Genomic DNA, 13021 nt, shown 5'->3' on the forward strand with positions numbered 1-13021 from the left:
ATCATGAAATTACTAACGAGATAGGTATTCTGCTTAATTTTAACAAGAACCATATTGAGATTTTACTGCCTAAACTAACTGTTGAAGGGAAATTAATTCGGATTCTCTCAACATGAGTACAATGGATGCGAAGAAATTAAACTTTGGAAGGATTTAATAACCGACGAGGTATGAAGATCTTGAGAGAAGGTATACATAAGATGTGGAAATTGTTGCAATCCAGTGTCGGCTCGTGGTCTGGTTTTATGGTGTGCACTTCACTCTATCGTCCAGAAGTGCTATACCACCCCTGTGAAATACTCACACTTGTTTTTGCGTACACAACGAAGCTTAATATATTTGCAACCCAAGTTTTGATCACCTTTCACTCAAAATGGGGCTATGACAGAGTTATACGTATTTCATGATTTTTTTCACGGATTTTTTTTTTACAAATTTCAAATATTTCGGAAGTTATCCAGCCAGTCACGAGAAGAGCGATGTTTTTGTGCAGTATGTTATTCAGCATTCGATAACCTGACAAAATCACTCAAGACATTGAAATACCGATTTACAATATCTATACTATTGTCGATTTGCAAAATATTTCGTAAAAACTTTCTCCCCCGCTCCGCTGATATTAATGAACAAGGAGAATAATAACATTGGCGTACACCAAAGAAGCAGATCCAACTACCACATGGAGGAAATCAGTTGTAAGCTATCTAGCTGTTGTTTATTTCTAATGACATACTGATCGAACGAAGCAAATCAAGCGAAATCAAGAGAATAATAAATGTTAAAGCAAATAACAGTACTCACTAAGTTCACACTGCCCTGCTTCGTAATCGTACTTCAGAATTTTCCTTCTCTTCTGCCGTATCCATATATTACTGAAGTTGCTACAGGCTTTGTAGCTAACTTCCTTCGAAAAATTCAATAACGTTAAGTCTGCTTTTGCTATGTACAGTAATTCATAATGAAATCAGACAGTTTGCACTGAAACAGGAATGACCTTTTGACAGCGTTAAATAATTTTGTAACGCATGAACAGCCACACAATGCAAAACAGATGACTATTTGATGCACGCTCCCTCCCCGCGGGTTGATAATTCGGCTACTGCGCCACAGAGGCCGTTTATTTTGACCAAGATGCACGAAGCAAAGGCATGCTTAAAACACTTGTTTTGGTTTCAGGTGCCCCCTCCCCTTTACCCCTCCTTTTCTTCCCCTGTTATGCTCGGGACAATATACCATCGAAATTTCTGTTTTGTAAAAAAAAAAAAAAAAAAAAAAAATCTCTCAATTTTCGATGATGTATGGGTTGCATCGACTGCGTCACACGATCTCCAATGGAATGGATTTGCAACACTACATTTGCTATAACACAGATCGCTGCGTTCACAGCCTTCCTAAATGATGCAACCTCCCCTCACACGGCGCTCAAGCCAAAACACCCAATCAGCGTCCTCTACACGACTGCTTCAACAGCGTCATAGGGAGCGAAACTATTATTGCGTTCCTGCCCCGATCGCGGGATGGTATACGCGGGTTGATATCACAGATCGAAGGCTTCTCCAACATCTCTCTTGATGGAGTGGCGTAGGAACACTTGATGTTTCGAAGGAGATAAGAGTTCAATAAATAAGTATAATAATAATGATTTGCATTACAGATTTATTTGGGTGTGAACGTGCGAATGTGCGAATAGGCAGAAGCCGCCACTGCTGCAATCATGTTTATGCGAAATACAAAACTGCCGTAATTGGCATTCAACACAGACAACTTGGAACTTGGTTATAACTAGAGCTCAGATTTTTATGTAGTATCAAAGTACAAAATATGTACATACATATGTAACAACAATTGATAAAATATGTACCTAAATATGTATTATCAAAAGGATATGTAGCTAAATATGTAATATCATAGAATATGTAATATTAATAATAACCGAGTATGCAACCAATTTCAAGAATTCTGCTAGATATTTATTTTATTTCAACATATTCAACGTAATTTTAAAGACGTAATTAAAATTTGTATCAAATTTATAAACTCAAAAAAGCACAGCAACGTGCACATATTTAAGAAACCAATTTTGTACTTTTCACATCTCAAATTATTGTAGAATATGTAAATATGTACGAGAGCTCATCGTAACTTTCGAAACAAATTATAAAAAAGAGCATCTACAGAAAGTACAATCGAATGAAAATACGTAGCTACTTTTGTACTTTTATACAAGGGAACATATTGTTCAACTTGCCACGTAGAGGAAAGTAGCTTTCTTGTCCACAAATGCCAAGTTTCTAGGTCCTTAGCTTAAACCTGAAAATATAATATGTAACCAGAAAGGGGGGAAGGTAAACTCCAGCATCTTTCGATAAATAAAAGTTCCGGTATTTTTTTATATTTATTTATATATTTATTGTCTTCAGCCTGTCTTGGAAGTCCATTTTAGGTGGCCGTAAGCACTATGTATCTTATTGATTAGAAACTATGATATCACATGTGCTACAAATATAGCATAGAGAAGGAATATATAGAACAAAAGTACCGACATATGTTGTTTTATGTAAAGTACTTAGCAAATATGTAAAATATGTAATATCCTGGCAAATATGTAAAAATATCGTCCGTACGAGACAAATGGGCGTATCTAAAAAAAAGGGTAAATTGAGATAAGTCCACCGGGGCTATCCTCTTGATGACATTTACAAACTGCCGTAGTGGCGTATCGCAAAAATCAACGGCTGCGAAGATACGGTCTCCATGAGTGACGATGCATCTCAAAAAGTAAGCATTTGTCGCAAGACAGAAGGGCGCGACTTTAGTTACTCGAATTACAACTTTACGATTTACGACCTCAAAACTAAGATGTGTCACTGTTTTACGTGGCATGAAGGACAGGGGAAAAGAGGATCATGTGAAATCACCACTTGCTTGAGAATGTACCTCGAAAGTCTCAATGCCGCACATAATATCAAAGAAGTAACTTTATTTGCGGATGGATGCCCTGGACAAAATAAGAATTCCACTGTAGTAACCATGCTCTCGCACACAGTATCGAGCTTGGAAAACATTGCGAAGATAAATGTTATTTTTTTAACCTTACCACGGGCACAACGAGGGAGATTCTGCACATAGTGCCATTAGCACAGCCATAGATGATGCTGGTGATCTCTACGTGCCTTCCCAACTGATCCCAGTCTTCCGCCTCGTGAGGAGAAAGAAACCATATATTGTGCACACATTCCAGACTTCTGACTTCCTGGATTACAAGACTATGGCATGTGATCTTCGCATACTATCCATCAGAAAAGATGACCAGGGAGAGTCTTTTGACTGGACTGCAATGAGGTGATGGTGCGAAAGACTGATAAGGACAATGTCTTCTTCAAAACCAGTCATCTGGTGGAGGCATTCAGATCCTTGAGTCCGAAACAACGACTCCAAGCTAAACCCAATTGGCAACTACCATGTAAATTCTACTCAGAACCTCCAAAAATTTCAAAGGACAAATACGATGATTTGATGTCTCTTTGTCACAATATCTTACCTGTAGTCAGATTAGCGGATTATGTCAGTTTTTTGGAATTCTTGCCGCATTGAAAACAATACAATCTTGCTTCAAAAATACTTTCTTAGATGTGACTATTTGTCTCTAAGGGTCAAAATATGATGTTCTGACAGTTTGTGAGTATGTCACTTCATAGTGTTTGCGACATGAGTCCATATAGTTCTACATGTACAGTATGTTTACCTTAATATCAATATTTTTATGGCAATATCAAACATGTTCCAGTATTGTATTATGTACTTGAGGTTTATTGTTACTGTAAGTGTCCAGTATTATTTTGTTAATGGGTATGCCATCTATAGTACAATACTTTCCACAATGGAATATTACGCACTACCTAAGCATATTGTAAGTAAGTCTCATGTATACATTCATTCCTTTGTAATGCTTTCTTTTATTAAATGTTCTTTGGTGTGTTTCCAGATTTCTTAAAGTATTTTTCTGATACTAGCAAATGTTTATTTTCATTTACCTACCATAAAACAGTTTACCATGTTGCTACTTCCATTATATCTTCTTTCTAAAACTGTTTTTTAAGCATTAAGTCTAAATGGAAAGCTCTATATTCTGTTTCACTTAATTACCAAACTTCCGCGAAACATTATCATACAAAGGAAGCCTTTCTGTACTCTTCATCATCAAGATGCTGTGACTACGTTGGGCGTGACTAACTTATTCCCTACTTCATGGCATACTTTGTGTGATCTTCAGTTAAGAGAATAAAAGGCGTATCTGTGGAGTAACTCAAAATATCTCAACTGGAACATGTTTTTCTCACAAGACAAATGGGCGTCTCTGTTTCAAACGGCCAAAAAAGCCATTTTTACTGATTTGCAAAAATGCAAACACACTCACCACAAAGCACGGCCCTTCAGCTATCTGTATGCTTCGACACATTTCAATACCCCTGAAAACAAAAGTACAATCAATGATAATGTATGATCACAAATCTTACAGTGATCTCTTGAAAAATCAAGAAAACTGAGATACGCCTCTTTGTCTCGGTAGGGACGATATGTAACATAAAACTTATGCAAAATCATGTCAGTTATATAATTCGTTGACATTTCCCTGTTTGAGGTCTGTATCTAGAAAGGAATTGAATATGTAATTACATACAAATCCAAGCTGTACTTATTACGTAAGCGCGATATGGTCCATGGATATTAATACCCTGGCTTATTGGATACAATTTTTTTAACGTAATAAGGATAATTTATGTTAATCTTTATGCATTATGATATTATGAATAAAAATTAATACAGAAACATTGGGAACACTCTAAGGAACAATGCAATCTATTTCCATTCTTTTAAAAAAATATTCACGGTTGAAAATTCGAAAAACAATAGGGGGTAAGCTGGTCAGCCCTCCTTTGGGTAAGCTAGGGTTAAGATATGATCATCAAGGACCACGATGGTATAGTTTAGAACCATATACACATCACTCGTGTAGAGAAAGCGTTGTATATTTCAAGACAGAATCATAGACATTGTAAATGTGATCATATGAAGGACATGGGCTGTTGGAGGGAGGTACTCACCACAGAAGTTGCACTGCCAGCTGTTCCTCCAGCTGTGCTCGTAGCGGATGTAGACCCCCCTGTAGTGGAGGTCGTACGCCGCTATGAGGAAGAGGTAGATGCCCAGCAGGAGGTCAGAAAGGGCCAGGTTCTTGATGTAGAAGGAGTGGACGGCGTTTGGTTCCTTCACCAGGAACCTTCCGATGAGGACGAACACGTTTCCCACGCAGGCCGTGAAAGCCATGATCCACACGCTGGAAGAAAACAGGAAAACGTCTACTTAAATATCCACGTACGTGAATTCCCAGAGTCATATTTTCAACAGATTTCGAAAGATGTACTGTACAGTCACGTGCAATAAAAGCTGGACTCCTAGATCCTAAAATAGTCGCTTTCGGAAATGTGTTATACATGTTTCCTACTTTACGGCGACAGCAGAAGTTCGCATTGAAGACTTGGTACTGAACCTCGCTCTTCGCCTCCAAAGTAGGCAACCCACATTGCAATGAAGCGAGTATTTCATGATATAGTTCTCGAATTATTATTGCCGGTGACTGTACAAATGTTCCGGAATTAAATACGTTCTTCTGTCTCCAAGAGCGGAAAATATTTTCGAAATCTATCGTTCTTAGGTTGCGCTCTTACCTCTGGTACGAGCGATGCTAGATTCGATCCAAAAGGAGCGTTAACTGTAATTAACTAACATCATGGGTTGAAAAGACGTTCGGTATCCAGCCAAGAAAGGCAGATGATACTCGAAGCGCTAAGCATGTGCAACCGCGGCTTGCTTTAAGACTGATTTATTCTCAAATAGGCTAATCAGGTCTGTCTGATCCGGCCACTGTGCAATGTGTTTCCACCCGGGTATCGAACCCGGTACCCTTTTATTACAATGCTACGACGTTATCACTACGCCACCGGAGAGCTTCAAGAGAACGGTTCGCGTATTTCATACACATTTTGTCTCCTTATGTAAACAACTCAAAAAATTATTTAAATTCAACTTTTGAGAATGTACGTTAACATCTTAAGTAATGTTGAAATACTGTATGTCAAGAATCCTTTCTTGAAGCCGACAAGCGATGTCCAGGAGGATCCACTGAAGTGTATTCAGTAGTGCATAAGGAAATATTACATTTCTAATGGAATCTCTTTTCTCCAGTTCCTTTTGGCCTCTCTTGTTTACTTTTAAAGGAATTGAATCTTTCTCTATCTTTGATCTCAAAGCCGTAGCGATCTCCCCAACCGTGAGATGAAATGTCACCAAACAAGAAAGAGACCCATCCACTGATAGAAGTGTTCGCATATCTTCACCAAGATTCTCAGATGTTTTCTTTCAGTGAAGTAACAACGAGAACACATATGCGTACTAAAGAGTAGATGCCTCTTGACATATAGCGAGACCTTGATCTATAGAACAACATAGAGCGATTTCATTTCTCTTGAAAATTGAATGTTTTTACATCTGACTTACTTTGGAGATATTTACGGCCTGGTTTTGTAGTTGGTACCGGTGGTATTTACATTGTGAGAACTATTGTTAACCAAGGCTCTTTAATAAGCAATATCATGAATAATGTGGGCTCATTCAAGTCTGAAGTAAATAGAAACTTTGCAACAACTTTCTTAGTAAATCAAATCACTAGTCATGATGTCTTTCCAGAGGAGGCTGTAATCTAGGAAAAGTGGGTTTGACTCATTGATTGGGTTTGAGTTTTAAGTCCATTTTATGGACAGTAAGGCTAATCTGGACTGGACATACAGTTTAAAGTGGGATCCGGACCACTATACACCTTCAACGGGTATCGTATCCGAGAACAGTAGGAGTGGAATACACAATAAAATCTAATATACCGCGTGAGGCACCTAAAAGTACCACCTGAAATAGCGAAGAAACCAGAAACAGTAGCGATGTGAGGTTTGCGGGAAACAATAATATCAAATGGGGCTCGTAAATCGGAGGTAAGGGGTGGGTCGAAAAATATAGACAAATGGGGCATCTGGAGCAAAGTCATATTTTTTTAAATGGAACGATATACAATAGCATGCATAATATAAAGGAGCACACGCAGAGAAACACAACGCCGTTGGTCTCATGCATCTACTGCACATGAGAACGAAGATATGGCTACTGTTTCTGGTTTCTTCGCTATTTCAGGTGGTACCTTTAGGTGCCTCACGCGGTATAAGAATGGAAGTATGTGTGTATATGTGTTTGTTCCGGAATAACTGTTGAACGCCTGGAGCAATTTCAACCAAACTTGGTACACATTTCACTTGCAATCTGGAAAGAAATATTGTGGGGGTACGACACCCCTGGCACCCCTAGGGGGTGGGGGTGGTAAATATAATAAAAACGACCGATATTAGTGTGAAATCCATAGTTTTCGGGGTCGCTATGATAAATAGTGACACTCCCAATGCCGTTCAACTCCAAGTTCATCACCTATCGGCATGGGGGATGAGAGAGGCTGAAAAATAAAATGTCAAAAATGACCTAGATTAGTGTCGAATCCATAATTTTCGGAGTCGCTAAGCTAATTGGTGACATTCACGATGACATTTACATGTAAATGAAATTAGTTAAATTTCTCACTATTGTTATAATTCATTATTTTCCTGTCTAGTAGAAGATTGGGATAAATAAATACCCGGGCAATCAGCAAGTATATTATAATTACCAATTTTAGCCTAGTTTTAATAGTTGTTCAATGACAGAATTGGTACTCGGAGTTATTTTAAAGGGGGTGGGGTTGGTATTTACAAATTTGTTTTTTTACTGCTGTCATTTGTGAATTTTTATTTTATCAAAATTTAGGAGGAGGACTGTGGTCCCATCATCCCATTCACTGCATACGCCGGTAGATCTAAGGAGTACTTGAGTTATACATCGAACAGGCTGTGGTTAAAGCATAATTTCGTTTGTAAAGTACCTTCACTACTAATGCTTTTAACTTTAATCAATTGTTCTTACACCGTAAATAAAATGACGTAGTTAAAATTTTCACATTTTTACGTACATAGGGTGTTTCAGGAGTTATCTACAATATTCCGGTTGGTGGAAGTATTGATGTTACCTAAACATGGGTCCGATTCATAAGGATTTCGGCCCCAACTTAGCACCGACACTGAATTGCAGTACTTCGAGTGACAGATATGATCGCGGTGATCATTTAGAGTCTTTATGAACATTGAAAAGGCCTTGTATAGAGTTTGGCTGGAAAGGCTTCTATACAAGACGAATCAGCAAGGATTTCCACCACACACCCTGAGACTCTTCACGGATCATATCACCTTCAAAACTGGCCGGGAGCGTGAATGTGTGGGGTCCTACCCCCAACATTCCCTACACGTGCCTTCATGGCACGGTGCAATATGAACGGGAAACGTGAGACAATTCACAAAAGCAATATCAACAAGGAAGTAAAATACAATAGGATCCTTTACTGTAGCTTTTACGTGCAATTTCCTTACTAAAAACGCGTTTCAAATTTTTAAAACGCCATCTTTGATGTAATATGCCTCATTTAAGCCAATTACAGTAAAACCTCGGTAATGCGGACCCCATAAGCTGGACTTCGCTTAATCCGGACAGGCAAAAGGCAAACACAAATCAGAATGCAAGGTTTAAAATGTGGCTAGAAGTCAACAATCGCATTCGTCATATTGCTCCACAGTATTGCTTTACAATTTAGTGTACTGTATAAGATTAGGCCTATGCCTTTTAAATACACCATAATAAACGTGTTTTGTTGCTATAAACGGAGTGTTAATGCACTTTCTACTGATCTTTTAGGTTATTTCAGTTAATCCGGACTTTCATTAAACCGGTCAACTTATCCCACATTAGTCCGGATTAACGAGGTTTTACTGTATTATGACTAATTTAACCAGGATTCTACTATCAAGCGATTTGCAGATGTAAAAAAAAATATCCGTATACTTAATGGAAAATCCGAAGTTAATGGAAACATGATCTCCCCTTTAAGTTTCACGAAACTTAGCATTTACCATCTGCAAATGTTGAGACTACAGCATTGGATACCGGTACAGTGGTATCCCTGAGTATTACCGTATATATTGTCCATAACCATGTTCGTGCACTTCATTTGACTCAATAAGAGCTTCAAGAATTAAAGAAAACTCAAAACAAGCTGTTGACAACTTCTGCACCAGCATACATGAAAATCCACCGCTCAAAAAACATTGAACAATTTGCCGATCAGTACTAGTGGATTCCACTGTACAAGTATATACACAATTGACAATTACATTTTGATAAAGGTAATTTGCAGAAAGCATTTTGAGAGTTATTTTCAACTAATCTTATTGTCAATTTATTTGACAAGCCAACTTTCCAATCCAACATGAACTCGTTTCTGAACCCACAAAGATGCTTTTACATCCCACCACGAAGGTTTCTCTAGCATGTTTGCAGACAGCGAGTGCGTCCTCCACGAAGAGAGATAGACTCTTGGTGATTGATGTTCTAGTGACATCGATTTCCCATTAAGTATCACCCGTAGAATTCCCACAGACAAGTTACTTGCGGTAATGGATGTCACAGAATGTCTTGTCTGTTCAAGGAAGAACAGGATAACTTTGGCGAATCTCCTAAGCAAACGTTTGCCGCTAAATTATTTGAGTACTTTGCCCAACTTCCCCATCTAGATGAATATGACAAGGACACTACCTAGGGCCTTTCATTTATCACGATGTTGTCTCAATTCCTTCCGCCATACACAAGACTGTCAGATATCCATTATGGAATTACGGGCACATTTAACACTTTATACTCTGACTCGCGCATCTTCGTCTTGTGAGCTCGCATATTAAGATGGGGTGGCGCAATGCTAAAGTTCTTGTCCAGTCTTACGGTGAGCGGCTTACATGCTGGGGAGGGATGCGCGTAGTACTTCCTCCCGCAAAGTCGTAACTCTATACGCTAGTGTTGTTGCCTTCCCTAGCCAGCATGTAGGGCGCCCACCGTAAGACTGAACAAGAGCTACAGTTATGACTAGGGCTCGGAAGTTGAGGAAAAAATCCTTTTTTTTCCTAGTGTCCGAAGACGAGGCCCAACATAATATACATTCATTTTGGGTCATTGTAGGCCAGAAAAAGGTGGGTTTTGTTTGCCCTTTTTTGCCTTTTTCGGCGTTTTTTGGCTTATTGGTCCTTTTTTAGCCTTTTTTAGGTCCTAACGGCTGGTTTTTGCAACTTTACCTTCTTTCGACTACGTTTTTACTGCCCATTCTCAATTCGAATCATCATCAGTTCATCACCTCTTAAACATCCTTTCTGTAGTAAAGAAATATATATATATTTGGACGACTGAAGCAGGTACGGTAAAAGTCCTTTAACCGTAACTTGTCTGGAAGGTCGCGCTGTAAGTGGGAACTTTATCTTGTTTTGAAGCTTTCAGCAGGGTGTATACGACCAGACAGCACACGCCTGCAAAGATCTGAAGGTGCCGCGCAGAGGGAGGGGGGTGGGGAGGTTAAAGCTGAAGTTATTAATCAATTTGGATCACATTTATATGTCCTTTTTTCTGTTTTCAGGTTGTTGTTTTTTTTAAATATTTTTAGGTCTCCTTATAGGTCTTTTTTTGGCAATTTATAGGTCTTCAACTTCCGAGCTCTAGTCATGACTTTGGATATGTAGGCATGTATACTCTGTCCCAGGAATCTCTGGAGCAAGGGAACGAAAACAAGTCCTCTGCGCAACTAGTGGCTCGAGAGAGCTCGGACCAATAAACCCATGAGAGGGGAAGTAAGTGTATGAAGAGGAAAATGCTGCTTCAAGTATCAGCTGTTAGCTGCAGCGTGGACTACTTCGCTCCGCCAACTCACTTTCTCCCATGCTCTGCCATTATGAGCGGGGCCTTGCTCCACATATTCCGTGGACAGAGTGTAGTAGTTAAGGAAGGGAAATAAGTGAGTACGTTCGCTTGTTAGAAAAAAAGTTTACATCTCAACGTTATGTGTGTGTGTGTGTTAAAATATTGCAAAAATGCTAAAAATATTATTGTATATTTCTTAATAATAAACTGGGTAAATCTTGTCATTTTCACTATAGTTAGATGTTTAATAAACGAATTCAATAGCGACACCTAAGCAGAAAAGAAATATTTACCTCAGTTGTCAGTTTACATTAGCAAACATAATTGAAAAATATTTGCTTTGCAAATGTGAATATTAGCCTATAGAATTCCAGTCATTCCTAGCACACTCCTATCTTGCCTCTGTAATAAATTCCTACGCTCATATTTTGAAATACGAAAATTCAATTATAACTCACTCACCCTACATTTCTAGGTGAAAATAACCTTTTATTAAGTTCCCTAGGAACGTACGTTTCCATGTTCAGCAACAAACATGGCAAACATGACAATGTAACATGTCTAAACATTTCATTAAAGCAGCCACGATGTAGCTATTTTCGTATTGAGTACTAATATCTATGTAACTGTTTATGTAATCTCTGAACTGAATCTTCTTATGTAGATGTCACTATTGTTTGATGCATTTCTTGGAATTGAATCACCTGCGAGGATAAAGTATGAAAAAACAATGTCGGGTTTCGCCTCTGAAAACGGACGTTGCTAGGGACGTGAAAATGGGGCATTTTCATTCTTAAAATATGGTAAGTGAGTGACTTTTTAATTTACTCATTGTCTTGAGACATTTTCATTGGAGAGAAGGGGTCATACTAGAGCATGCTTTGCTTCACCGCCTTCTTCCGTCGTGGAGAACATTATGTCAGTGAGTGGTGAGGTTTTGGCTCTGTATGTGTGTATATGGGGAAGGTGTGCTTACCGTTTTCATTGTATTGCACAGTTCACCTAATTAATATAACTTTAATGATTGCGCCGACCTCCGTGTGGGAGTGGTTAGCATGGCGCGCTAGGACGCCAGGGCTCTCAGTTTTGATTCCCGACTTGGGTATGGGCGTTATTTGTGAGTGTCCCTTCATGAAATTTATCATATCTCTACCCATCCTCATCTTCGCGATTACCCAAAGGTAACAGAAAAGCAAAGTTAAATAAACCAAATCAATCAAATACAAATCTAATCGAACACTGATAGTTTACCTTACGAGTAGACAACCTAACTTACAATGAAGTTAAGTGGGTTGCATGAACTCCAGGATGCATCGTCTTATGGAATGAAAGAGGTCCAAGAGAGGAAATTAGGAGCATTCCATTCTGTTGCTTATTACGACAATTTCGATCTAGGATATTTCATAGTAATTTTGCTTTCCGCTCTGGTATCGTCCTAATAACGAAAGAGAAAGTACATTGAAAATCTGAACAGGTTCATCCATAAAATAAATGAAACCTCAAATATCTAGGAAACTTAAAGAAGAATTTAATATTCTTCAACGGAACAATTCCTTCGTAATATTTATTTTTCTCGACAGATAAGACTAATTCTTCACTTGCAAATTTCAAATCTTCTTTGCTGCATGAGTTGTTGTACTTAACTAAACTCTTTAGGGTCGTGTACACGGTTCACATTTTGCACTTTTATTGATTATGATGGCGAAACTCCTTGGTCTGAATGTTAGTGCTAATGGTTCTACATTAGCTTGCAATGTTAATAGGACTTTACCCATTGTCTATTGCTTTACACTATACTTATTCTAACACTACTCTCTCGTCTTCTGGCGAACAGTTATAAAGGGCCTACCAATTTGAATGTCAGAACGTTGAAAGAGTGTTATGACAACACTGACTGGAATAACGAGATGGAACTGTGACATCTGTGTGCAGTAGTCTGTGGCACGTTATCATGGAGAGATACACAATGCAACAACGCATAGAAATTATTCGAATTTATTATCAAAATTCGTGTTTAGTTCGACAGACAATTCGTGCATTCAGAGGAATTTATGGTCAACATAATCGACCGACAGAACGAACAAGACTGTAGGATTTG

At 38.5% G+C, this 13021-nt stretch overlaps 1 protein-coding gene across 1 annotated transcript in view; it reads right to left on the bottom strand.

Moving 5' to 3' along the window:
* The window catches only part of LOC146003488 (relaxin receptor 2-like), a 354498-nt gene that overhangs the window by 180591 nt on the left and 160886 nt on the right, over positions 1-13021 (bottom strand). The window contains exon 9 of the mRNA XM_083141779.1: positions 5106-5338. Within this exon, the coding sequence (XP_082997905.1) occupies positions 5106-5338 (233 nt within the window). The remainder of the gene's footprint in view (positions 1-5105; positions 5339-13021) is intronic.

Source organism: Lepisma saccharinum, chromosome 20 (genome assembly GCF_977018435.1).
Source record: "Lepisma saccharinum chromosome 20, izLepSacc3.1, whole genome shotgun sequence".
Classification (NCBI taxonomy): domain Eukaryota; kingdom Metazoa; phylum Arthropoda; class Insecta; order Zygentoma; family Lepismatidae; genus Lepisma; species Lepisma saccharinum.